A 25,417-nucleotide genomic window follows, 5' to 3' on the forward strand; every position below is an offset into this window, starting at 1 on the left:
ATCCAAACATGAACAAGAATAAACCAATGATCATCCTTTGAGACGTGCAGAGAACAAATAAAAATCATGATATGTAACAATAACCTGATAACAATGAATATGTTAACTCTGTGGACAAAGATTATTTGAAATCAATCTACAAGGCAAAATGCCCATTTCTAGTACAGTAAAAATCCTAACCACAATCTGATACATTCTTGCAAGTTTACAAGGCAAGAAAAACCAAAACCCATCAACACAAAATAGCATATAAAAACATTCCAATTCGACATTATCGATTGCTGCTCCAAGATGTCACCCAAACTTGACCATCCCTCAAGCCTAAAAATTTTTTGAAAGAAAGCAAGATATTAGAACAAACAGATCATCAGCATATCTAATATAGATCCACATGTCAGTCCGAACCTACCTTGTTAGCTATGTTGTTGGAGAGCCAGTCCAGTCCCTCATACAACCCTTCACCAGATGTGGCACATGTACTTTGGATATACCTGTGAGAAGCAGAATGACCAAATCACATCAGCGTATACTTTGTAGATAAAAAATGCAAGAGTGATCTAATATTTTGTAGATACAAAATTACAAACAACAGGGAAAAAGTTATATTTGACTACCAGTGGCGCTGGCGGAGGGAGTGAAGACCAAGCTTATCAGTTATCTCAGCAGCATTCATAGCATTTGGCAGATCTTGCTTGTTTGCAAATACAAGCAGCACAGCATCCCTCAGCTCATCCTACACATGTAAGAAGCAGCATAATTATTGAAAAACAAATTAAAAAGAAAATTTTGACCACTGCCCTCAAATTTCCTCCCTTCTCTGCTCTCATTACTCAAAATTTTGAAACACTAAGAAAAATTTGACCAACGAAGAAAAGAGAAACAGAAAATTTAAGGTTGGCACCAAATGTAATAGAAGGTAAAAGAAGGTGGATAAAGTTATAACATATTCCCTTTTCAAACTGCTGAAAGGTGCTAAATAACATTTAGCTAAAAACTGTAAAGCAATTTTGTACCTCATTTAGCATACGATGAAGTTCATCCCTAGCCTCAACCACACGGTCACGATCATTACTATCAACAACAAAGATCAGCCCTTGCGTATTTTGGAAGTAGTGTCTCCACAAAGGTCGAATCTGAAAGTGCCCATATAAGCTATCAGAACATGACATACTATCAAATTTCAGATATTTCACCCTTAATTTGAATAAAGGTAAAAGAAAGTACTACAAAAAGCAACCAGCAATTCTTACAAAACATCACCATCACTTAACTACAAAGAGGACACAATGTTGGTTGCACTTGTATATTTAAAAATAAAATAAAAACTGATGAAAGATTTGGCCGGCCATCGCATCGCAATTTGCAAAGTTCAACGTATCACCACCTCATATAAGGTAATTCGAAAGAAAGCAATTTCCTAAACACTGTAGTATGTGCAGAAGGTGAAAATGAATACAGATAATCAATATGGATACAAACAAATACATGTATGCCACAATGCAGATAGCCTTTCTCCAATAGCCAGAGGAAAAACTTGTAAGACAAGGTAGCACTGGTACATATAGCTTATGATTATGTTATGTGCTAAGGGAGAACATCTAGTTAGCACAAGACCGTCAATAAGCACTCAAATTCATCACCAGCAACTACAATGCACTGAGTAAACCTAAAACCATTAATATCTGAATAAAGATAGGACTTAAGCTAACAATGAGCCTACCACATACACTGATTAAAAAGAAAAACCCTAGAATCAATACAAATACATGTATGCCACAATGCAGATAGCCTTCCTCCAGTAGCCAAAGGAAGAACTTGAAAGACAAGGCAGCACTGGTAAATATAGCTTATGATTATGTTATGTGCTAACGGAGAACATCTAGTTAGCACAAGACCGTCAATAAGCACTCAAATTCATCACCAGCAACTATAATGCACTGGGTAAACCTAAAACCTTTAATATTTGAATAAAGATAGGACTTAAGCAAAACAGTTAACCTACCACATACATTGATTAAAAGGAAAAAGCCCAGAATCACATGTAACATTTTTCATGAGAAAAAAAAATTAAAACCATTGTACTAATATACTCAATAAACTGAGTTAGCTTGAGGTTGTGTAATGTGCTGATATAGGAGTATCCAATCAGAACAAGACCATCAATAAGCAAAAAAATGACCACCAAACAGGACTAGAAAAACATAAATAAGTACATAAATAAGCATATGATGTTTGCCACAGAATGAATAGACTTCCTCACTTAATTAAGAGGCAAACTTAAACATAAGGAGGTAGCAGTACATGTAGCTTATGAATTTGTTATGTGCTGACGGATGACAATATAATCAGCACAGGACCGTCCATAAGCATGCTTCATGGCAAGGAAAATACAATAAAGCAAGAGAACAATTAATGTTGTCAGCCACGACTGGGATAGCCTCTCCTCAAACAAGCAAAGGAAAAACTTGAAAGACAAGGTGGCTTTAATAGATGTAGCAAATGATTATGTTCTATGCTGATGTTAGAATATGTCATCAGCATTAGCATTAGCATTTAAACCGTTCATAAACGCATCCATCAGTTGTAACGGCCACTGAGATTGTATAGAATTGAATAACATGAAGAACCATCATGTTTCCATCAAGCAGTAAGGTTCAGGAAAACAATGTAATGGTAAAATTCTGACTCGATCTATGGTTTGTTTTACAACATTTTCAGGTTCCCATTGTATTACCTTGTCCTGACCACCAACATCCCAAACAGTGAAGCTAATGTTCTTATATTCCACGGTCTCCACATTAAACCCTGGATGAGGTAGCAACAAGCATCAATATTGATGATCAAGTGATAAACATATACATCAATAAAATAAAAACTTGCAGAAAATTTTATAAAGAAAGTGACATACCAATAGTGGGAATGGTGGTGACAATCTCTCCGAGCTTGAGCTTGTATAAGATGGTAGTCTTACCAGCAGCATCAAGACCCACCATAAGAATTCGCATCTCTTTCTTGGCGAACAGCCGACTGAACAACTTAGCAAAAGACAGCCCCATCTTTTTTTTCTTAGCTGAGACACAAAAACAAGACGCAGTCAATCCAACTTTATCTATCCAATTAATACTATAGGAAAAGGACCAAAACCATTTGACATACATACAATCCCAAATATAATAACATAAGACAACCCCCATTTTTCATCTTAGATAGATGCATGACATTGCCATGAATAGAAGAAATGAAACACATTAGGAACAAATTTTTTTTAAGAAAAGGTTGTAAAGCAATCCGAACTACCAGATCTAAATCAGGTAGACTATCATATCATATCAAATTGAATGAAATGAGCAGATCAATGATAGAAAAATAAGCCTAATCAAACACAACAAGAAGAAATGGCGGAAAGAATGTACTCCATACCAAATCAATAGCTTCAATACGAAATCTAATACTAGTAGTATATTCCATAGAAAACAAGATCCAAGTGGAAATATAAGCAGATCTAAGAAAACCCAGATCCAGATCTAGATCTGGGATCTAAAAATGAAATACCCATCAAACCAAATCAACCCCCAAAGACTTTTTACTCATACACACAAATCTAAACAAAAACAAAAGAAATTGAAAGAACAGAAACCAGAGATGAGAAAATAACATGAAGATGCCGAAAAAAAGATAGAGAGAGAGAGAGAGAGGAAGGCAGAAAGAGTTTACATGTTGAGGAACTGAAGGAATTGAGAGGCTGCCCAGGAACGAGGAACGAGAGGAAGAAATGAAAGACAACAATGTAAAATAGCAAATGCTATTTATTTATTTACGCAAATGGAATCCGAGATCACAGATGACGGGGCCTTTTTCACGCCGTTAGGTTTTGCGTTTAATGTTGCCCAGCCCCCAGCCCTTAGATGCTAACGCCGTCGTTTTCTCCCGTTCTGAATCCCAAATGCCAATCAATCACCTTCGTTTTCTGCCGTCTGATCTTTGCCACGTTACCAAAGTTAAGTTTGGTTTGGTTGTTTTTAAATGTATTCTATATTACAATTTCAAATTTTTCATAATATAAATATTTAATCTAAAATACATACATAATATTTTTTTAATATGAAAAATAAGAATATTAAGTGTTTAAAAAATATATATTTTAAGATATCTAAACAAATTTTTCTTGTTGTTTTTTTTAGTAAATAAATTTACTTTTGACTTTTATTTTTAGTAAAATCATAAAATTATAAAATTTTGAAAAATAAAATTTGTAAATTTTGAATTCAAAATTTTTTAATTTTATATAATATTTAATAATAATCAAAGTATTTAAGTTTGTATGATTGGAAGGATAAAAGCAAAGAGTAATTAGGAATTGTTTTGATTAAACATTAATAAGCACTTGAATTGAAACAAATGATGCATCCTCAGATACTATCATTCTTCTCTGAAAATACATCTTTCTTAGTCTTAATGCGGAAATTAAGGAAAGAAACCAGTACAACTCTGCTAATGATCAGCAGGGTTCCATTCACCTACACTAACATACTCTGTTAACAAGTCAAAAGCATTTCACCATGGCCATTTTCTTGCTTCCTTGCTTGCTTAAGCAGCTTGAGGGGTTCCTTTCGTCTGTGGATGCAACTGGAGTTCCAAGTCATCTTTCCCGTCTTTCTCCCTAGCCTTTGTTGCTTCTTCAGCTGTCTCTAATTCGTTGCTTTTCATCTGTTTAATCTCCCTATCTTTCCCCCACAGGACGGCATAGAGTCCACCAACAATCAGAACAGACCCTACAACACTGAATCAACCAGCTTGTCAGAATGTTGTTGCTCATCATATCAGAAAACAATGGGCTGCATGGGGAAGGGTTTAGATTGTGTACTCACGTTCCGACATATAATTTCTCACGAAGCAAGGCCCAGCTGAGAACAGCCACGATCACAAGCAACAAGGGGCTGAACACTGAGACGTAGAGAGGACCCTTTTTCTGGATACTCCAGGAGAGGACGCAAAATGTCATTGCATTACACACAATTCCCTGGAATGAAAACATTTGTTTTTGTTCTTCTCAATCAGCTAGCTCTCAGGACTACTCAAATTCTGATATATGATCTTTACCAAGTGAAACATTTATTACCGCATAAAGAGCTGCAATGAGCCTCATGCTGGAGCTCAATGACCAAGCAGAAATCTTGTGGTCGGAGAAGATGCCTATGATTGTACACTCGATGCTGGCCATGAAGCACATTAGTGCAGTGCATGTGTAGGGAGCTGGGAAGTTCTTGCTTGTTTGTCCCTGAAATCGTTTGAAACCATGGATGCATGGAAACTAACATTTGAAACTTTGATGAACCTTCAAAAAATTTGAGAGGCTCAAGTATTTTACCTGGATTATTAACCATACAGCCCAAGCAACGGCACTGGCCATCACTAGAAATGGACCCAGGAAGAAGTTTGATCCATTGCTGGAACTTTTACTTGTCATTTTGTCAGCATATGCCCAGTGAATGCTGGAATCACCAATGCCGATGGTATGTCCATGGTAAAATGATAGCAACATGGCTCCACCGACACATACTAAAGTACCTAATACCTTAGCCTGCCCAGATGCCTTCTTTATCCCCACAGCTTCTTGTCTAGTAAACAGAAAATTCAACAATTATCAGGGGAATCCATCATTGGCTTGGTAGATTACTGCAGAAATGAATTTGGTACCTGCAAAGAGCTGCAAGGGCAAATGTGGCTGCTGGGAGTACATTGTTCAATGCGCATGCAACTGTTGCAGAAGAATTTTCCAGCCCCACAAAATAAAAAACCTGGTTTGCTGTTGCCCTGCATGTTTACTTTGAAGTTAGCCATTTGGTACAGCTTTGATGATGAGGAAGAAAAAGAGAAAATTATCCTAATAAATGCAAATTATCGGCCACCTGAACTAAAGATACAGAGTAAGATGTGCATGCTAGGCTAGCATTTGAGCTCTGTATTAACTTTTTTTGAAGTGAAAAGAACGCGAGCAAAAGACATACCCTGTCAGTGAACACAAGAAAATCTGGAAAAGAATATGCTTAGTGATCTTGGGTCTTGTTTTCCTGCATAAAAAGTGTGACAGATTAACATGCATCCTGGAACTAGGCAGGAAATTAGCAGAAAAAAGGTAAAATGTAAAGGTGAAAATACATGGCAACCACGCATAGCTGCTGTTATTAATCATTGTAAACCTTTTTCATAAAGCTCTGAATTAATGCTAATTACTTCTGAAGATACTTGCTAGAACGTTACATTGGCCAATAGACAAAATGACCTGGCAGCCATGCGTGGAGTTAAACAAACTTTTTCCAAAGCAGTTGCAAATCAAATACATCTCCTTTCAGCAATTAACAGAGTCTATCTTTGTGACTTAAACTACAGCTTCATCATAGATAGAGCCTTTTGTTTTTTTCCTGTCTTATTCCTTTGTTCTTTTCCTGCAGTTTCTTAGAAACCAAACACGAACACCTGCCCGTATTGGTGTTCGTTCCATTCCATTTCATTGAGGAAATAGTCTTCAAGAAAGGTTAATCTAATTAACATAAAGAAAAGAAATTTCAAGGAAAAAAAAAATGAAAGATTGACTAATCCTGATGTGAAGAATAAAAGTATATATATTATGCATGAACACATGAAATCCTGAGAATCTCAAAAACAAGAAATGAAATGGCCAAATTAAAGAGGTGGTAACGTCATGAAAAAGGGTTCTTGTTCTTGATGAAACAAATCATTACCGCTCTAAGAAATAGGCAAAAGGGGCGATGGCAAGGGTGGCAAAGATTTGCCGGTATGCAACAAGAATAAGAGGTTTCATTCCAGATTCCATGGCCAGCTTTGATGTGATGTTCATGCCTGCATAGCCTAGTTGCACTAGAACATTGGCCAAGAAAGGCACGAAATCACCCAACATTGTTTCTTTAATTCTCTGGAGCCCGATGTAGCACTAGGTATAGCTCCTTAGAGAGTTAAAGAAAACGTTGGAAAGCAAGATGGAGAAATGGTTTATAATGTGAAATGGAAAGCCCCTCCAGTAGATATATAGTGGGCGCAAGAGTTTCAAACAGAAAGCGAAAGAAAATCCCTGCATGAAAGAAGAGAAACCGTTGAGGATTTCTTGCAACACCTGGGCACTGCATTGCAACAAATGGTTATCACGACTTTGAGAAATAAAGTTGCTTTCAGTTTTTGTTTTTGTCTCGGGGCTTTGGCAGCTGTGGCTACGTTCAAAGAAACTTGAAGCAAGAAAATTGCCTTCTGCCCCGTCAGCTACAACAAAAACCGGGACCCTCCCACTGATATCCCTTTTGTGGGGTCCAATCGCCTGTGGTTGTTACAACTCATCAATCTGCATGGCATCCAGCCATGCCTGGGGGAAAAAACACCCACCTTCAAAGTCAACTTCTTGAAGAAGGATATGCAGTAAATGGTCTCTGCTAACTCCATTAAATCTTTAACCAGGTTAAAGTAGGTAAAGGCAACTGTACTGACAATGTGGATGACAGTCTCCCATTAATTATAGGGCATGCAATACCTTGAGTCTTGAATGCAACAATCTCCTTAAAATAAATGTTCCTTTTAGACATATCTGATCTTTGGGCTTTCAAACTTCAGACTCCACACCCTTCTTCTTTCCTTTCTCCCATACAAATCCAATGTGATTTAATGATCAGTGTCTCTTGTTTTGATGGGTTTTGCATGAGAGCTGATTCCCCTGATAGGGTTTTCCCTCTCTTTTTCTCTAAAGAGAAAAAGGTGGTGATCAACATGCTTGTCAAATCATTCATGCGTTGTCATGTTTGTGCAAATTTACATCAGCATATCACCAGATGCATTATTATTTGCACAAATGGAAAAAGGGTTTGATTGTGGGATCTCTCTCAATCATCACTATATGCAGTTGTTGCCCCTTTTTTCCAAGTTTCTTCATATTTCCGCCACGTTATGACTTACTTAGCTGTATGGTACGTTGGTTTTGAAAAGGTACGAGCATTTTACCTAAAACCAATAGAGAATAAGTGGGGAGACCGTTATCATATTTATATATTCATAATACAAATTAACTTTTGTTATGATTACACGAAAAAAGTGTTCAAGTTTTGGGGTCATAACTGAAGTAATTATTGAAACAGCATAATCAATGGTATCGTGAAAATCCCAAACCTTGTCGTGTTCAACTTTCATGTATTTATACATATATATTTGGTAAACATTATTGGAGGGAAAAACATTTAATGTTTATGAAGAAAGAAATGGACGATACGAAATGATTGTATTGTTTTAGAAGAAGATCGTACTTGATTCAAATACAGAAAAAGGATACGTGCAATTTGAGAAAAATATCATACATATACCCATACCACTGATTAGAATGGGAATTATTTGTTCCAATTATTGTTTCTCTTCCAATAATTGTATAATCAATTTTCGATGCCTCTCGTACTCACAATTAATGCTAAGAATAATATTATAATTTTATTGTTTTTTATTTTGTAATGGAAAATATATAAAAAAAAAATGAACATAAATCAATTTTACATAAATATATATTACTTGAAGATTGGTTTGTAATTAATCAATGATTGGTTTTTTCCTATCATTTTCCAAAATGGATACCAATTGCAAGCGTAGCATTAATGTATGAAATTCCATGTGTTAACAAATTGCTATCACATTTCTCTTTCTGTTTTTCTAGAGGAATTAATTGCTACCATAATTCAAGAAAAAGAAGATTAGAACACCACCTCATTGTTGTTGTTGTTGTCCAATTATTAACGAGTCCCAGATTAGGAAATTTCATCACGGATTTGTATTCTTGTACAAGTGAACTAAACAAAGACACATAAAACATCACTGTCCCCAGACCACGTGATAAACCCAATCACGAGCTTCAACTTAGAGATGGTAACATCCGTTATAGATAATGAATTGTTTTTAATGTATGTGTTACTTGTTTATTTTAATTTAAAATTTATCTAAATATAATACATATTTACAGGTCAACGAGGTTGTCTACTACAAATGGAATGGTTCGTGATTTTAATGGAGAATGGCTCGATGGTTTTACCATCAGACTTGGAAGATACACGGCGTATTGAGTTGTGTTATGGGGTGTTTATAGAGGACTTTGTTTAGCTTGGGAGTTGGGTTTTCGAAAAATTGATTAACATGTTGATAGTAAGTTAGTTATGCAAGTCATTACTTCTTTTAGGGGTCATCCTTGCTCCACTTCAAACTTAAATTCAAGCCATTCATCAATTTTTTTCAAAGGCACTGGAAAGTTAATACACGACACATTTTCAAAGAGGGTAATATAGTAGCTTCTCGTATGGCTAATAAAGATTTTGACGTAAATAATGACTGTCTTTTCTTTTCTCTACTAGAAAATTATTATTGAACGATATGTTGGGAATTTGTTTTCCTCATTTGGTTAGAGTTTAATAAATTTTTTCTTTCCCAAAAAAATATATATATATACTTTGATTATATTAATTTAATTTTGACTAATAAAATATATAAAAATTTATATTATTGAATTCGGGCCGGGTCAAGTTTTGGTGACTAGTAGCTACATCATTTTTAATTAAACTAACAGGCCCAAATAGTAACCCAAAAGAAGGCTCAAAGAGAAATAGAATCTAAAAAGGGCCATAGAATTCCCCAAATGGGCCTCAAAAGCCTAACCCTATCAAGGCCATAAAAGCGGAAGTAAAGCACAGTGAGGAGTGAGGAAAACAAGGCAAAAGTGGCAAGTCCTTTTCATCTCTAGCTAGCTTTGTTACTCTCATTATGGCTTCTCCCCTTTCTCTTTCACTACTTTGCCATCACCCCATCTTCTTCTTCTGCTTCTCTTTGTTGTTTTCCACATTGCTCTTGCCTTCCTTTCCACACGCGGTTGCTTCCCAATGCAAGAACCGGCCCATCATCTTCAACTTCGGTGATTCCAACTCAGACACCGGTGGACTTGCTTCTGGTCTTGGTTTCCCTATCAATCTTCCCAATGGCCGTTCCTTTTTCCGTAGACCAACGGGAAGATTGTCTGACGGACGCCTCCTCATTGACTTCCTCTGTAAGTACAGCGGCTCTGCACTCACCTTTTTATTTACTTTTCCTTGCTTTAAGTGAAAGAGTATGCTCATCAAACGGTGGGAAATCAGCTGATCATATCTAGTTTTAGTGTACTTCTTGTGGTGCATAATTAGCAAGGTAAAGCCAGGTAGTGTTCAGCTGGTAGGGACCCCAGCTCTGATTTCTTGACGGTGCCAACCAATCAGTCCTCTCCTCGTTGTCTGCCCCACTTTTGATTTATTTAATAAATGTGGGACCCCATTTTTAATCGCTTGTCTACTTTTTGTTGCTTATTTTTTTCAATATTATTATATGAATGTAGCATATATAGAATACCCCATCAGCATCCGGTGTTCTGACACGATAATAGAGAGATCTTGTCTTGTTTCCAAGGTTGGAGATATCATATTATATGCTTGTAGATGGCAAGGTTTACATGTGAAAGTGATTGCATGAATGCAGGCCAAAGTTTGAATGCAAGTTATCTAAGCCCGTACCTGGACTCTTTGGGCGGGTCCAAGTTCACAAATGGAGCAAACTTTGCAGTCGTGGGCTCTTCTACCCTGCCAAAATATGTCCCTTTTTCTTTGAACATTCAGGTCATGCAGTTTCTTCACTTCAAGGCCCGCTCCCTTGAGCTTGTCAATGCTGGTAATGTTCTTGTTCACTGTTTTTTCTCGTCCATACATGGTATATTACACATTAAATTGACTGGTGTGTGTGAAGTGATTCATTTGCCGGATGAAACTAGTTATCGGATGGATTGTTCTATGTTACATGAACTCTTCACTCCAGAATATGACAAATTATAGATCAAGGTTTAGTAATTTAACCTCTGAAATTAGACTTGGAAGGGGGGAAATATGGTTCTTTAAGAGTATGCTTAATGAATAGTAGGAGAGTTTTCCAGATGTCTCTAGAGTGTAATGGTAACATACTGTAGATTTTTACCTGTAATTAATCACTGGGAGAACTTTTATGTAGCATGCACTCGGTTGTCTATTTAATGAGCTAATTGTAGTACCTGGACTTGCCTTTTTTAGGTTCAAGAAATTTGATCAATGAGGAAGGATTCCGGAATGCACTTTACATCATTGATATCGGGCAAAATGACATTGCTGACTCGTTTGACAAAAACTTATCATACGTGCAAGTAACCAAAAGAATTCCGTCCATCATTACGGAAATAAAGAATGCTGTAAAGGTGAGTTCAGTAATCTCAGCGAGAGATATGTAGAAAGGTAGCACCATAAGAGGCCTTTACAGAAAATTGCAGAAACTTCTGCCTTCTCCTTTTAGAATCTCAATTTGTCATTATGCTGCCTCCATACGGTTTCCAATTAACATTAATGTTTCAAACACTACAAAGAGCCATCGAACTATCAAAATATATTAGCCATTGCATTGGTTGTTGACATATCCAGGATTATTCCTTTAATATAAATATATGATATATGATGAAATCTTAGAAGTCTAAATGGAATTAGATAGCATGAACATATGATTTTTTTAGTTTTCATGTTTTATAACCTTTTAACTCTAGGTAGTTTTCATGTTTACTTCGCTACCCGTACGGAAATGAATAGGTTATTTTAATGGTTTCTGATAATAATTTTCCGTTTCTGTTGCTTTTAGACGTTATATAATCAGGGGGGAAGGAAGTTCTGGATACACAACACAGGACCATTGGGCTGTCTCCCTCAGAAACTTTGGTTAGTTCAAAAGAAAGATTTGGATCCACATGGTTGTCTTTCCAGTTATAATTCTGCAGCGCTATTATTCAATGAAGTGCTGCGCCGTTTGTGCCAAGAGCTGAGGTCTGAGCTGGCAGATTCTACTATAGTCTATGTAGACATATATGCCATCAAGTATGACCTCATTGCCAACTCCAGTAAATATGGTAAGTCAAGATGAGATACTCTTTTGAATCATCAGTAATTTTGATCACATGCATGCAGCAGTGGTAAAGATATCATTGTTTTGATCAGTCTTTTACAACAACGCAGGTTTCTCAAGTCCATTGATGGCATGTTGTGGCTCTGGAGGACCTCCATACAATTACAACATCAGAGTGACCTGCGGTCAGCCTGGCTACCAGGTTTGCAATGAAGGATCTCGGTTCCTAAACTGGGATGGGATCCATTACACTGAAGCAGCTAACTCCATTATAGCATCAAGAGTACTTTCCACAGCTTATTCTTCACCACGCACCACCTTCGATTTCTTTTGCCGCAGTTGATCATGCATACGTAGACAACATATCTGCGCAAGCAGTTCATGTAACTCCGAGGTTTTTTTCATTCGCTTTCTCTTGTAATAATGCTTTCTAAATGCATGATCATCTTTGTTCAAGTGATGTCTTTGTCTAAGAACACTGCAATACGTGCACATGTTCCTGTCCTTGGCTACTTGAGAAATCTCAACTAGTTTGATGGGTTCATTTAGATTTTGTCTTTAAAAGAATCTCTGCATTTAAAATAAATTATTTCTTTTATAATGCAATAATAATCAATTTGTATACATGTTTTATTAGTTTAGTAACTAGTGCTAGTATTCAAAAAAAAAATTGTAAAATTGGGGATTTAATTTTTGTTAAGAAATTTCTAAAAGGAATACAACAATAAATTATTATTACTAGTTTATTTTACTAAAATAAATTTAATATTGAGAAAAAAAAGTGGGTTTATTTTTGTAAGTCAATACGGACAAAAGACGGACAGTTTTAGTTCAACGGTTTTCCGCGCCGCCTGAATCTAGGAAACCTGTCTTTATTCGTGTTTCCAATCGCCAGAGTCCAGCTTGGATAAAGTTATTCTTGAATAGCATCTTAATCCAAGAATTGGGTACCCTGCTTCGAGCTCTCTCTCCTCTCTCAAGCTAAATTTCCTTTATCAATCCTGGCAACGTAAAGGTTGCACCTTGTGGTATGATTACCGGCACTGGGTCTCTACCAACAAGTTTGAACTTCATTTCAGCTTTTGAGAAAAGATCAAATCTTTCTTATTCATCTATGCGGTTTCTGTTAAACACATGTAGAGCGTATTCTACGAGCTGTACGGTCGTACCCAGATCTCGGATTGCCCAATTTGCTCGTGTGGGTCAAATCCAGATTGCCCGTAAAGTTTTCGATGAATTACCCAACAAAACAATCGATACTTGGAACTCAATCATCGCTGGCTACTTTCAGAACAACCAGCCCAATGAAGCTCAGCTTCTGTTCAACAAAATGCCGGAGAAAAACACCGTTTCTTGGAATAATTTAATTGCTGGGTATGTGAAAAATGGAATGGTTAGTGAAGCTAGGAAAGTTTTTGATAAAATGCCGGAACGCAATGTAGTTTCATGGACTGCCATGGTTCGGGGGTATGTTCAAGAAGGTATGATGTGCGAGGCAGAATCTTTGTTTTGGTTAATGCCCGAAAGGAATGTGGTTTCATGGACGGTGATGTTAGGCGGACTAATTCAAGAAGGTCGGATTGATGAGGCGCGTAGGTTGTATGATATGATACCGGAAAAGGATGTAGTCGCTAGGACTAGCATGATAGCGGGGTATTGTAAAGATGGACATTTGAGTGAAGCAAGAGAGATTTTTGATGAGATGCCACGGAGAAACGTTATATCTTGGACTATTATGATTACAGGGTATGCACAGAATAATCGTGTGGATATTGCTAGGAAGCTTTTTGAAGTGATGCCTGAGAAAAATGAGGTGTCATGGACAGCTATGTTGATGGGTTATACACAGTGTGGAAGGTTAGAAGCAGCTTGGGAACTTTTTAAGGCAATGCCAGTGAAGTCAGTTGTCGCATGCAATGCTTTGATTCTTGGGTTTGGCCACAATGGAGAGGTGACAAAAGCAAGGAGGGTATTTGATGAAATGAAGGTGAAGGATGATGGGACATGGAGTGCTATGATTAAGGTTTACGAGAGGAAAGGATTTGAATTGAAAGCACTTGATTTGTTCATATTAATGCAAACAGAGGGGATTAGGCCAAATTTTCCATGTCTGATTAGCATTCTTTCTGTTTGTGCCAGCTTCGCAAGTCTGAATCATGGTAGGCAGGTTCATGCCCAGTTGGTGAGGTCACAGTTTGACGTTGACGTATATGTTGCCTCTGTTTTGATTACAATGTATATTAAGTGTGGTGATCTTGTAAAAGCAAAGCTGGTTTTTGATAGGTTTTCTTCAAAGGATATTGTTATGTGGAATTCTATGATCAGTGGTTATGCCCAGCATGGTCTAGGTGAGGAAGCCTTATGGATTTTCCAATCAATGTTTTCTGCAGGAATGATGCCAGATGATATTACCTTCGTTGGAGTTCTCACAGCTTGTAGTTACACTGGGAAGGTTAAAGAAGGGCTTGAAATCTTTGAGTTGATCAAATCCAAATATTTAGTGGAACCAAAAACTGAGCATTATGCTTGCATGGTGGATTTGCTTGGCCGAGCAGGCAAGGTAAATGAGGCAATGAATTTAATTGAAAAAATGCCAGTGGAAGCAGATGCTATTGTTTGGGGTTCTCTGTTAGGGGCCTGTAGAACCCATGGAAAGTTGGATTTGGCTGAAGTTGCAGCAAGGAAGCTTCTACAGCTTGAGCCTGAAAATGCTGGTCCCTACATCCTGTTGTCGAATATATATGCATCTCAAGGTAAATGGAGTGATGTTTCAGAGCTGAGAAAAAATATCAGGGCAAGGTGTGTGAAGAAATCACCTGGTTCTAGCTGGATTGAGGTAGAGAAAAGAGTACATATGTTCACTACAGGTGATAGCAGGTCACATCCTGAGCATGCAATGATCATGAGGATGTTGGAAAAATTAGGTGTGTTGTTGAGAGAAGCTGGGTATTGTCCTGATGGTAGTTTTGTGCTGCATGATGTTGATGAGGAAGAAAAGTTGTATAGCTTGAGGTATCACAGTGAGAAATTGGCTGTGGCTTATGGATTGTTGAAGTTGCCTAAAGAGATGCCTATTCGTGTCATGAAAAATCTTCGTGTTTGTGGAGATTGCCACACTGCAATTAAATTAATAGCAAAAGTAACCAAGAGAGAGATCATTTTGAGAGATGCTAATAGATTCCATCATTTCAAGGATGGCTTCTGTTCTTGCAGGGACTACTGGTAATAGACTAGCTCATAATGTAAATAAGGGATTCAAGTACAGATTGGTTTTGAGGCAATATTCATCTATACCCCAGCAGCGCACCCGTCATTGGTGTCACACCTAAGATTTGCGGCACCTACAACTCACAATACTAGACTGCCTTTATTCAGATGATATTGGTTCCGGCAGGTGGTGATATCTTTGAGTTCAAGGTTCATATTTTTTATCTTTTCAAAAAGAACAAGTGAAGGCAAATTGTGATTCATGTCATAGGTGGCTCTGTAAATGTCTGGTTTCTCGACTGAAACATTTGTTATAGAATGTTGGCAGATCTGCCTTCAAACCTGCATACACAACTGCTATGTATTAACTTCATGCTGCAATCCCAAAGAATTTTGTACTGGTTTGTAAGGTATGACGTGGGATGGCACTTGTGGAAGAGTATGTTGCATACCGCATTCTGTCGACCAAATCTACTTCAGAAACTTTTACAAAAAAAAAAACGAAAAAGGATGTTATTTTACTCGTGTTTGGGCCTGTTTCTGATTTTCTATGTTATTTAAGCGAACAACTCCGATTTTGGTGTATATCCTCAAAATTTAATCTTCCTATGTTTGGTAGTTAGTTCTTTGTATAACATCCATGCATAACAGATTACAATGCTTGCTGTTTAAAAAAAAAAAGAAAAGGTTCTTTCTCCATTACAAGATAAGGTTAATTTATAACTGATGCTTCCTTTCTTCTTCTTCTTCCTTCACTTGTCTTCTCTTCCAGCTTTCCGTGATCGAAGAACTTGGATAGCTTATGCAGGTTGTTTCAAAGCCAAGCTCTGCAAAATCTTCCAGGTCAAATTTGGGAATCCAGGCAGATGCCTGGACCATCTGCATCTTCTTTGTACCCTTAGTTGCCTCTATAACTCATGGAAATGGTTCCTTTGAAGTATTCTTATTATGGTGAAGAATTTTTCAACCTTCTTCTCCACATCTTCTTGTTCATGCTGATCTTCAAGGTGACCTGTTTCTCTCACCCGTCTCTGTCGCTAGCACCGCCCAGTGTTTGTTTTCACTTTTCCTATGATAATGACTTTTGTTGGAAGTTCAAGCCTATGCAATTTCACTTGAAAATCCTGATCAAGCATTTGAACTAGAAAAGCTCCAAGTCATAGAAAAATCTATGCATGTAGGGACTTTTGTCCAGGTGATGATACCTTTAAATTTGGTTCATTGAATGTGATTAAGGTGAATCAACTAGCATGCATCTTTATCAAAAGTCGCTATCACTAATGCGTGGTTTCCCAACCTAGTAAATCTTCCTTTTTCTATTTGCAGCATTAGTACTTTACAGCTTCTTTCTGCTTGACTTGTTCTTTGCTGATATGGTGGAGATTCCTTCGTAGCCAATGGAGGTCTCTTTGAGAAGATATTTTCATGGTTTCTTGGGTTTAGCAGTCGAAAGGCTTGCAAAAAAGGCACGATTATCGAGGAAAAAAAAGGTTTGCAATTCGCCAAATAGTGAACCCATGAAATGGAGTGATGAGACAAAGCACAGTGAATGATTCTCAAATGTGTGCTGACAACTACCATTGACCTGTTCAAAACAGGGCATTTTGATATGCAACTAGGTCCTGAAGTTCCAACTTGAAAGGCCTATCAGCTTAGGCATCAAAGCCAGCAGCCCTTCCAGCCCAAGTAAGGAACTTTTCAAGCTGCTAGTCTGCTTTTCTGGTTATAATTTGATTCAATGATAAATATATATATATATATATATATTTTATTTAAAAGAATTGATTGGAATCTTCATTTTCTGCGAAAATGCAGCCTGGAAACATGATTTTGTGGGGTACTTAAGTTTGATTTCCCAAGCTTGCCAGTGAGAAATATCAAGTTGAACCAAGAAGAGCCACACAAGAATTTATAGTTTGAGTGACAAATTTAGACATTAGCATCCGGGGTCCATTCAAAAAGCACTTGAAAGATATGAATTGATATGTAACAGTAGGAAGGTTTGACTACTTTTCCATTCTTTTGAACATGCAACAAGAAGAAGAAAAAGTTCACTACAAAGAAAGCTTGAGGTCTAAACCACCGTCTTCTCCTCCTTCCTTGGTATCTTGTCCTTGTTCTTGTTCTCTGTTCGAGGAAGGACCTGCTTCATTCACTGCCAGTAGGTTCTTAGGCTTGGAATCCTCCATGAAATCTTCTGGTTGGAATTTTGGATTCCACACTGCAGCAACCTGCTTCTCTTCCTGTTTCTTCCTCTCTTCTTCCTCTTTTGATCCATTGGGCACGTTTCTTAGACGATCACGCATCTCCCTTGTGCTTCTGATCAAAGCAAAGAACTTCTCCACCTTCTCTTCTTCTTCTTCTTCATCATCTTCTTCTTCTTCTTCTTGATTCCCCATTTTTCTCTTCTTTCTTCCACTCTCCATCTTTTTCCCCCCACTAGAGACCAGGCCACTCTTGACTCTCTACCACAGTCTTTTCTTATTGCTTAATGCTTTTGAAGTTAGACACGAAATATAAATTTGCATTGTTAATACATAAACATGAGAAGGAAGGAAAGGGGGAGGAAATGGGAGTTTCCTTACCAATGGCATGAACCAGAAACCGTGTCGGTTGACCCTATTTATAGACTGTCACCACCGCGTGAGTTTTGTCACAGTAGTCTTTGATCCAAAGGCACCACTTGACGAGACTGCCCATGTAATTTCATCAAAACAACAATACGAGTAATGAACAAAAGCATGGGTGATTTCGTACATTGAAGTGAACATGGTTTTTGCATATATATATATATATTTTTTGGGTGGGTGACAAGAATAATTTGTTCACGTCAGTGGCCATAACGTAATGTTTCCACCAACTCAGGCTGACGCCTTCATTATGACATCCGCAATGCTGCCCCTCCTTGGCTCTTCCCGGCGGCTCTGTTCTCCTTCGGGAATCCATGAGGTCATCTCGGGTCCCATCACATTTTGACTATCATCAAATTTTAACCATCTCCATATTGACTTTAGGTTACCATTCAATATTTAAATGTTCATACCAAACTTATAAAGTAAAACTTAATAAATCAAAATGAATAATATCTTCTAAATTGATGTAAATCGTAACACTTCACTAACAATCTACATTTGAGATTTTCCCACTCATCCAACATAAATCTCATTACACATTCTGACATGCATGATTACTGTTGGAAAACAGTGTTTAATTGGTGTTTAGAGATATTTTTATGACAGTCATTTATCTTCGTTGCCTAAAATGGAGGGTTAGGTGAAGATATTTAGTTTCCAGGATCAATCCAAAACCCCAACATTGACCCTTCAAAACCTTCCTCTAAGCCATAATTAGCTCTCAAATCTCATCAGAACATTTGGCATGGGTGACGGTGATCATATATTAAAGATAACGTGAACAGAAAGGGCACGACAGATTTAATGATGAAACCTTTGCATCCAAAATATCTTTGGATAATCAAACAGAAAATGCAAGACAGGTTTAACCCATCAAAGCTCCCTCCCTGATAAATTTAGCTGTGAATGCATAATCAAAGCAGGGGGGCCCTGAGCAAAACCCGAAAGGATGATCATGGGGTAGAAGAACTCACGTGACTCTCGTTTGATCTTAAAGTATGTACATTGATTGACAAGTTGTGATGTAAATGATCCATTTGACCCTGTCTTGCAACCAACCGGCGCAGGATGTGGCTAATTTTCTCCATCCAAAACGAGCAACGATGGAACTCTGCTTTTTCTTTTTCTCGTCCTTACCACTCATTCAAAGAAAACCCTGCCCCACTTTAACTGACAGGTTCTCCACCGTTGTACTATTGCATCAGTCTAATGCTCTGTAACAGAACACATGAATCATTACATAACACAAAGTATCAGATGTAACAGTAGTTTTAGGACCTTGACCACATCGGAGTCCAAGGAATAAATCAGCTGTTCCAAAAGCTGAGCGGTTTACACCCAAATCTGTGGGTTTGGGGGTATAGCAGAAAACCAAACAGACAGATACATAAGATACTCTAGTTTTTACATGATTTACATATACAAAGCTTTCTTCTATAGTAGGAGTGGTGGTGGAATGACCCCACAATTATGCCAAATAATGTGTTTTGTTATCTCAAACAGCAAAGGCTTTACCTTGTTTAGTCATCTGCCCACCGAACCCCATGTTTAGCCCAAAGATAGTATGCTCCAACTGGGCCTCTGCCTCCCAGCTCATACAGCTCCGGAGCTATATTATTCCGGTCTATCTCTTGTAGAACAGGAGTCAGAATACTCCATGCAGCTGCAAGCTCATCACTTCTCAAGAAGAGATGACTATCACCATCAATGACATCAAGCAGAAGGTGCTCGTATGAATCAGGGACCTCAACGTTATACCTTTAGTAGTAACAATAACACAGCATGAGAAACATCAAAGATAAGTTGCTGTCAGTGCGAAAATTTTAAGAAGAAACAACATGATTGCTCACTTGTCCTTGTAAAGCAAATTTAGCTCAGAAGCATCTAACTGCAACCCTAGTCCTGGAATTTTATTGTTGATTTTGACTAGGATGGCCTCATCAGGTGCATCACGTAAAATCAGCTCATTAGTTGCGAGGTCAGTATTATGCCCAAATCGTTCACGATAGAGATTTCCAGGTACATGATTAAACTGTATACGTATCTCCACTCTGCATTGCATAATCTAATGTCGGTGAGCAAATTAAAATGGTCAACATTAAAAACATTAAGCATTAGCTCCTAGAAACAGCAACTGTCATATGTTGGCAAAGGACATCTGTATGCATACACCAACAAACCCCATATAGACCCCAGAAAAGATTCATTTTTTAAATATAGAATTCATCAACTACAGCTAAGCTTTTACCGCAACTTATTAAAATTAGTAATTTATTCGATACTTATTGAAGCATTAGCATTTCAGAGAATGTATACTGCTCCTCCAAAAAAATCTTCAGATGTGGCCATAGAACACTAGTAGTTATTCCATCCAAAAAAAACAAAATTAAACAGAGTATTTGTTATATCTCACCTGTGTTTGATAAGTCCCACACCAGCTTTAATTAAGAAAGGTACACCGTCCCAACGTCCATTGTCAATGTATAATGCAGCAGCAAAAAAGGTAGGGGTCAGGCTGCTCAAGCTCACATCAACCTTGTCTCCAGAAGTAGCTTTATACTGGCCAAGAATCACATCACTAGGTTCCAATTTGCGAATTGATCTGAGAACCTTGACCTGAAAAGAAGCTTCTCATTAAAAAGACTAGGTGCTTTGAAGTTGTGCTTCTCACACAAGGAAAAGATGGGTACCTTTTCATTTCGAATATCTTCACCATCAAGACTTACAGGTGGTTCCATGGCTAGCAATGCTATCGTCTGGAGCATGTGACTGTGAACAATGTCCCGAATGACCCCATAACCATCAAAATACCTGTATTAAAGAAGGAATGGAATAATTAGGATGATGTAATATTCTTTGCTGGAGACAGAAAGGAAAAATGATTATGAGTACCTTCCAGTCTGCATACCCAAGTCCTCTGACAAAAGCACCTGCAAAAATAATACAAAGATGTAATCAACAGCAGTGCGTCCCTAATAGCACAGGTGGGTGGACAGCATTTACATTGAAACCGAGTTTACCTGCACATTGTGGATGTAAGTCCGACTCCACAATGGCTCAAAAACTAGATTTGAAAACCTTAAAACTGTGAGGTTTTCGATAAGGTTCCTCCCGAGGAGGTGGTCTATCCTGTAGTAAGATTGATGTAAATTGTAAAGTGATGATAAAGTATAAATTATGTGATAATGGTTTGAACAGTTTGTTAACATAGAAGGACAAACAACATGCATATGCATGCACCTGTAAATTTGCTTCTCCTCGAAATTAGAAAGAAGGGATTTTGTAAACCATTGAGAAGATAGAGCATCAAATCCAAAGGGTTTCTCAATTATTATGCGATTCCAACCCTTCTTTGTTTGGGCATTATTGGCAAGAGACGAAGCAACGTCCAGAAGTGCTTCTTGTGGAACAGAAAGGTAGAATATCCTGTTTGCACGATATCCTCCCTGAAGTAGATAAGCTGTTAAAGAATCAATTATCAAAATTCCAAAGCATTCAATTTGAAGATTAGAAAGACAAACAAAATGCATCTAAGTTGAAAACGTACAATTCTAAGTGTTGCTTACCTCAATCTGCTCCATTCGAGCATTCAGCTTAGACATCCCTTCTTTGTTGTCATAACCTCCATTAAGATAGTATGTTCTACTAAGAAACACATCCATCTTGTCCTCACAGTTTTGCCTGGAAAAGGAAATTAGAAGAAAAAGATAAGGAAAAAAAAGGGACCAGTAAATTATTGATGATTAATGCAGCATCTGAACAACTTTCATACATCGCTAACTATGGCATAAGCAAATGCAATTATGATTTTCTGAACTCTAACAATCAGTGTAACCTGAAGAAATTCAAATTCTCCACAAGAAATTGGTTGGTTGAAATCCAAAACAAGTTTCTGGGCTTTAAGCTTTTACAGTCCTGTCCACAGCTAAATACAGCCATGTTTAGACATAAGCAACACATTCTTGTTGAAATTGTGTTAAAATCATTCCACTATACATGCGCTGCTCATCATTCAGTAAGTTGTCAGCGAAATAAAAGCAACACGCATATGGTTGGGCAGCTGCTTGATCCATCAAAAAAGAATGAATAAATAAACAAATTTAGTAAGTTGATGGAACTCCCTCCTTCCAATCAGTTGACAGAGAGTATTTCTTTTTCCATCCCTTCACCCTTCTCTTTCCTATCACTTTCTAAAACCTTTTCAATCTGGAATAAACTACGTAATGCAGCTCTAAAAAGCAAACTCCACTTGAAAATGATAGAAACTGTATAATACAAGGATTAATAATTGAAGACAATGATTTCACAGAGGGTACATAATGTAATATGAGTGAGGACCATACTGATGATCAATGCGGCAAGTCAAAGTTGAAGCAATGAGGGATCTTAAATCTTCATCTGTCAAATTCTTTCTGGAATAACCAAAGATACCAACATTCTGCAGTCATGTAAATGATAAATTGAAGAATGAGAAACATTCACCACATTACCAACATGCTCAGATATTGTTATTCATGGGAAAGAAAGAACTTAATTCATATTATTGATGTATCTATTCAACACAAGGAGATCGTAAGTCTTGTTCAGGTCCCAAATCCAAAAAATAAGCCTAAAGATGTGAAAAGAATAAAATCCTGAAGAAACGGATTGGCCATTTGATAATAGGAAACCCAACTCATTAGACATTAGAGTAGCACTACCTCAGGAAGAAAACCACTGTAATATAGAGCAAATAATGCTGGAAAAATCTTGTTCCTAGCAAGTTCACCAGTAGCTCCTATAACAGCAATGCATAGAGAGGATCCTCTATGATGATCATCAACATTCAAATTTAAGGAATGTTTTTGAACGAAAGAGGAAGGCAATTCCAAAGAAGCATCTGGCTTTTTCAAGATAACATTTTGAGAACTAGGCAAAGAACTTTCTTTTGGTTGTGAAGTTGATCTTGTATGTTCTTCTGCGGAATCTACAAATGTTCAAAGTTGAAAGGATTAAAAAGGGACTGATAAAAATTGTCACATATATGATGAAAGAAACCAACTTCAAGAAACTGGAATAACATAATGTAGCTTCTTTTTTTCCCAACCATTGGGCGAAGATATGGACGATGCTGCTTCAGAAAACAGTTCATCATTTGCTAAATTTCTCGAAGGATTTTCCGACTGATCCTTGTCCTGATTTCTTATGCTCTTGAACTCATTTGCAGGTCCATGCTTTCTATTTCGCTGCTGAATGTTTAGCCTCTTCAGTACCTGTAGTTTCAAACCACAATACCTCCGGCAGAAATTGTCAGCTCCTACGTAGAGCGCAAGCCGACTACCTCTCAATGATTGGAAGTTGTTGGCTGCATCCTACATGCAACATAATCAAGTTATTGGATGCTGACTCTTATACATTCAAATCTGTTCTCTAACTAAAAAATGATTCAAAATAATGTTTTAAAATCAAATAGTAAGCAAAAACCCATTTGAGCTGCAATTCATGTGACTTGTCTAAGGGACTGACTGTGTATTCATATGTACTAGCATACACATGCACACAAAAAATTGAAGGCAGGATAGAGTTCAATCGATCCTTAAAGATCTATTTCTACACTATTCAAAAACTTTCCATGTGCTTAAGTTTTCAAGCAACCCAACTGTTGAATATAATGTGTTATCCATGCCAAGTAAAATTTCAAATGAAAGCATACAAATTTGGCTGAAAATATTGCAGATGATCATATCCAATTAGGCTGTGATATAGAATTGAAAAGGGTAGCCATCAAGACAAAGGGACCAAAAAAAGCATACAAAAGTTTGATCCTTTTGTTTGATTTGACCTCTGTTCTCTACAACTGAAACCTCAATTCATCTCTAGATAAATTACATAAGGCTAGTGATAAATTACAGAGAGAGAGAGAGAGAGAGAGAGAGTAGTCTACTTTCCTACACTTTCCAGAACAACAAAAATAGAAGTATACATGGGATGGGAAAATGGAAGCTTACGGGGAAGAGAGAAATGGATCGAGCAATTGCAGATTCTGAGAAGGGTATCAAGAAATGTGAAAATGAAACTGACATCCTTCTTCTTTGTTTTATTTTGAGCTTGTGTTCGGGGCTTTTAAGGTTGTATTATAAAACTCTTTTGTACTTCAAGCTCCAAGGCAAGTTCCAGGATGAGCGAAACTATGAATGGAGTGGTTTTCGATGCAGAAGATCAAAAGCCCGTGAATGAAAGTAAGCAAATGAACGGAACTGAAAGGGTGAGAATGAATATGATGACATTAATCAATGCTTTCTGGGGATTTGTGATGCAGTCGTTGTCTCTTTTCTGGTTCTGGGTTTGTCTTTGTTTCAGTAGGTTTTCACTTTCCGAACTTTGTCATTTGCCACTTGGATCCTGAAAGCAGGAAGGAGCCAGACTCGGAAGTCGAAGAGAACACAGCACTTCGGCACTTCCCAGCTCCAAACGAGGTTGTCATAAGTCTTTCGAGCTGAGTCTGGCCCAAAAAGTGTCAGCAGGGAATTGGGCTTGTTGTCGACAGCCCGATGTCTTCTTCATAGATCATAGACCAACTATACACAATCGTTTTCCCACTGCTCCAAAACCAAATGAGAAATCCAATGAACAATTTTTCATCGACCCTTTTTTGTCTTCCAATATGGATGTGGGTTTAATCCATTGACAGATACATAACACACGAAACCCATCATTATTAGTGTTATTATTGTTATAAAAGAATGAGCTCAGATAGTAGCTTAGCTTAGCTTGTTACATTGGTCATCAAAAGCTCACCCTCCTGTGAGACTCTTTTGCTTATCCACTGCTTTTTTTTCCTTTTTCTTTTTATCCAATCATAGGTGTCAAGAGGATATGTAATATGAACGGAAGGAATCCCTTAAGGCAGGCAGGGGAAAACAAGTTAAACAACAAATACACTTGTTTTGTCCTCGAGATGTGCCGGCCATGGCATCCAAAGGCCGAAAGCAATGGAGGCAGAAATAAAAAAAGAGTAGAATGGAGAACCTTAAGTGTCACGAACACTCCCATTCCCATGGATTTGATTATCAAATAATGTTTCTGACCTCATTTTTGTAAACCAAGTACTACTGTTTATCATGTTGAAGCTTTAAACATTGGTTGATCAATTTCTTACTACATCGCATAACAGGGGAAAAAAACCCCACATGTCACGCTAGCAAAAAGCAGTCCAAAAGCAGTGTACCTTACAATAGGCAAAGAAAAAAAGAATATTTCCCACCCCGGCCCCAAACATAAGTAGCATACAATTTCTGCCGAAGCCATGCACAGCAAACTAAACGACATGTCATTGGATAAAAGAAGACACAAGAGACAAAGACAGAAACAGAAGGTCTGGTCCTTTTTCTTTTTTTTTACAGTTTACAAATTCCCATGCTATGTAGTATGTACACAATCGTGTAACTTAACTCGGTCCTATGCCTGATGACCATCAGGCATCAATCAAAACTTCATCACCTAGATTACTTACAATGTACTAACGTAGACACAGTTCTTTTGTTTTGGTTAATAGTATAGATACAGGTTTTTCTTCTTTGAAAGTGACCCCCACCAGCTACCACGTTTGGTAATCTAAACAAACATAT

The 25,417-nt window shown here is 37.5% G+C and overlaps 6 protein-coding genes across 8 annotated transcripts; 2 read left to right on the plus strand and 4 right to left on the minus strand.

The window, feature by feature from the left end:
• Positions 1 to 51: 51 nt before the first annotated feature.
• LOC18600609 (ADP-ribosylation factor 2-B) lies at positions 52 to 3,975 on the minus strand. Its single transcript, XM_007031152.3, has 7 exons — positions 3,715 to 3,975; positions 2,909 to 3,070; positions 2,735 to 2,805; positions 1,014 to 1,133; positions 615 to 733; positions 410 to 491; positions 52 to 321 (listed from the first exon to the last, which is right to left on the minus strand). Exons 2-7 carry the CDS (start codon positions 3,054 to 3,056, stop codon positions 316 to 318), a joined length of 546 nt encoding a protein of 181 aa, XP_007031214.1. The 5' UTR covers positions 3,057 to 3,070; positions 3,715 to 3,975; the 3' UTR covers positions 52 to 315.
• A 359-nt stretch (positions 3,976 to 4,334) lies between these two features.
• UMAMIT25 (nodulin MtN21 /EamA-like transporter family protein) lies at positions 4,335 to 7,013 on the minus strand. Its single transcript, XM_018120824.2, has 7 exons — positions 6,744 to 7,013; positions 6,009 to 6,071; positions 5,698 to 5,814; positions 5,369 to 5,618; positions 5,120 to 5,278; positions 4,869 to 5,020; positions 4,335 to 4,780 (listed from the first exon to the last, which is right to left on the minus strand). Exons 1-7 carry the CDS (start codon positions 6,917 to 6,919, stop codon positions 4,588 to 4,590), a joined length of 1,110 nt encoding a protein of 369 aa, XP_017976313.2. The 5' UTR covers positions 6,920 to 7,013; the 3' UTR covers positions 4,335 to 4,587.
• Positions 7,014 to 9,725: 2,712 nt separating this feature from the next.
• On the plus strand, positions 9,726 to 12,518 carry LOC18600611 (GDSL-like Lipase/Acylhydrolase superfamily protein). The gene is made up of 5 exons (XM_018120668.2): positions 9,726 to 10,075; positions 10,537 to 10,725; positions 11,118 to 11,278; positions 11,710 to 11,974; positions 12,081 to 12,518. Exons 1-5 carry the CDS (start codon positions 9,796 to 9,798, stop codon positions 12,311 to 12,313), a joined length of 1,128 nt encoding a protein of 375 aa, XP_017976157.2. The 5' UTR covers positions 9,726 to 9,795; the 3' UTR covers positions 12,314 to 12,518.
• A 295-nt stretch (positions 12,519 to 12,813) lies between these two features.
• LOC18600612 (pentatricopeptide repeat-containing protein At1g56690, mitochondrial) lies at positions 12,814 to 17,125 on the plus strand. Its single transcript, XM_088806925.1, has 3 exons — positions 12,814 to 15,387; positions 15,950 to 16,863; positions 16,993 to 17,125. The coding sequence occupies exon 1, from the start codon at positions 13,001 to 13,003 to the stop codon at positions 15,194 to 15,196; it is 2,196 nt and encodes a 731-aa protein (XP_088663051.1). The 5' UTR covers positions 12,814 to 13,000; the 3' UTR covers positions 15,197 to 15,387; positions 15,950 to 16,863; positions 16,993 to 17,125.
• On the minus strand, positions 17,060 to 17,603 carry NIMIN-3 (NIM1-interacting 3). The gene has a single exon (XM_088806928.1). It carries the CDS (start codon positions 17,601 to 17,603, stop codon positions 17,232 to 17,234), a length of 372 nt encoding a protein of 123 aa, XP_088663054.1. The 3' UTR covers positions 17,060 to 17,231.
• Positions 17,060 to 24,234, minus strand: G6PD4 (glucose-6-phosphate dehydrogenase 4). Of its 3 annotated transcripts, none has more exons than XM_088806926.1 (14): positions 23,798 to 24,234; positions 22,897 to 23,161; positions 22,511 to 22,776; positions 22,154 to 22,248; positions 21,377 to 21,491; positions 21,051 to 21,256; positions 20,831 to 20,939; positions 20,703 to 20,740; positions 20,501 to 20,621; positions 20,224 to 20,426; positions 19,661 to 19,861; positions 19,326 to 19,568; positions 18,785 to 19,024; positions 17,060 to 17,869 (listed from the first exon to the last, which is right to left on the minus strand). In XM_088806926.1, the coding sequence occupies exons 1-12, from the start codon at positions 23,870 to 23,872 to the stop codon at positions 19,331 to 19,333; spliced, it is 1,932 nt and encodes a 643-aa protein (XP_088663052.1). In that variant the 5' UTR covers positions 23,873 to 24,234; the 3' UTR covers positions 17,060 to 17,869; positions 18,785 to 19,024; positions 19,326 to 19,330. The 3 variants fall into 3 exon arrangements, with proteins under 3 accessions (XP_088663052.1, XP_007031222.3, XP_088663053.1); XM_088806927.1 differs by having other exon boundaries at positions 17,550 to 17,671; positions 17,763 to 17,869; positions 18,785 to 19,568; XM_007031160.3 differs by having other exon boundaries at positions 18,785 to 19,568.
• Between the last annotated feature and the right edge of the window lie 1,183 nt (positions 24,235 to 25,417).

The sequence above is a fragment of the Theobroma cacao genome, chromosome 5 (genome assembly GCF_053813885.1).
Source record: "Theobroma cacao isolate CCN51 chromosome 5, ASM5381388v1, whole genome shotgun sequence".
NCBI lineage: Eukaryota > Viridiplantae > Streptophyta > Magnoliopsida > Malvales > Malvaceae > Theobroma > Theobroma cacao.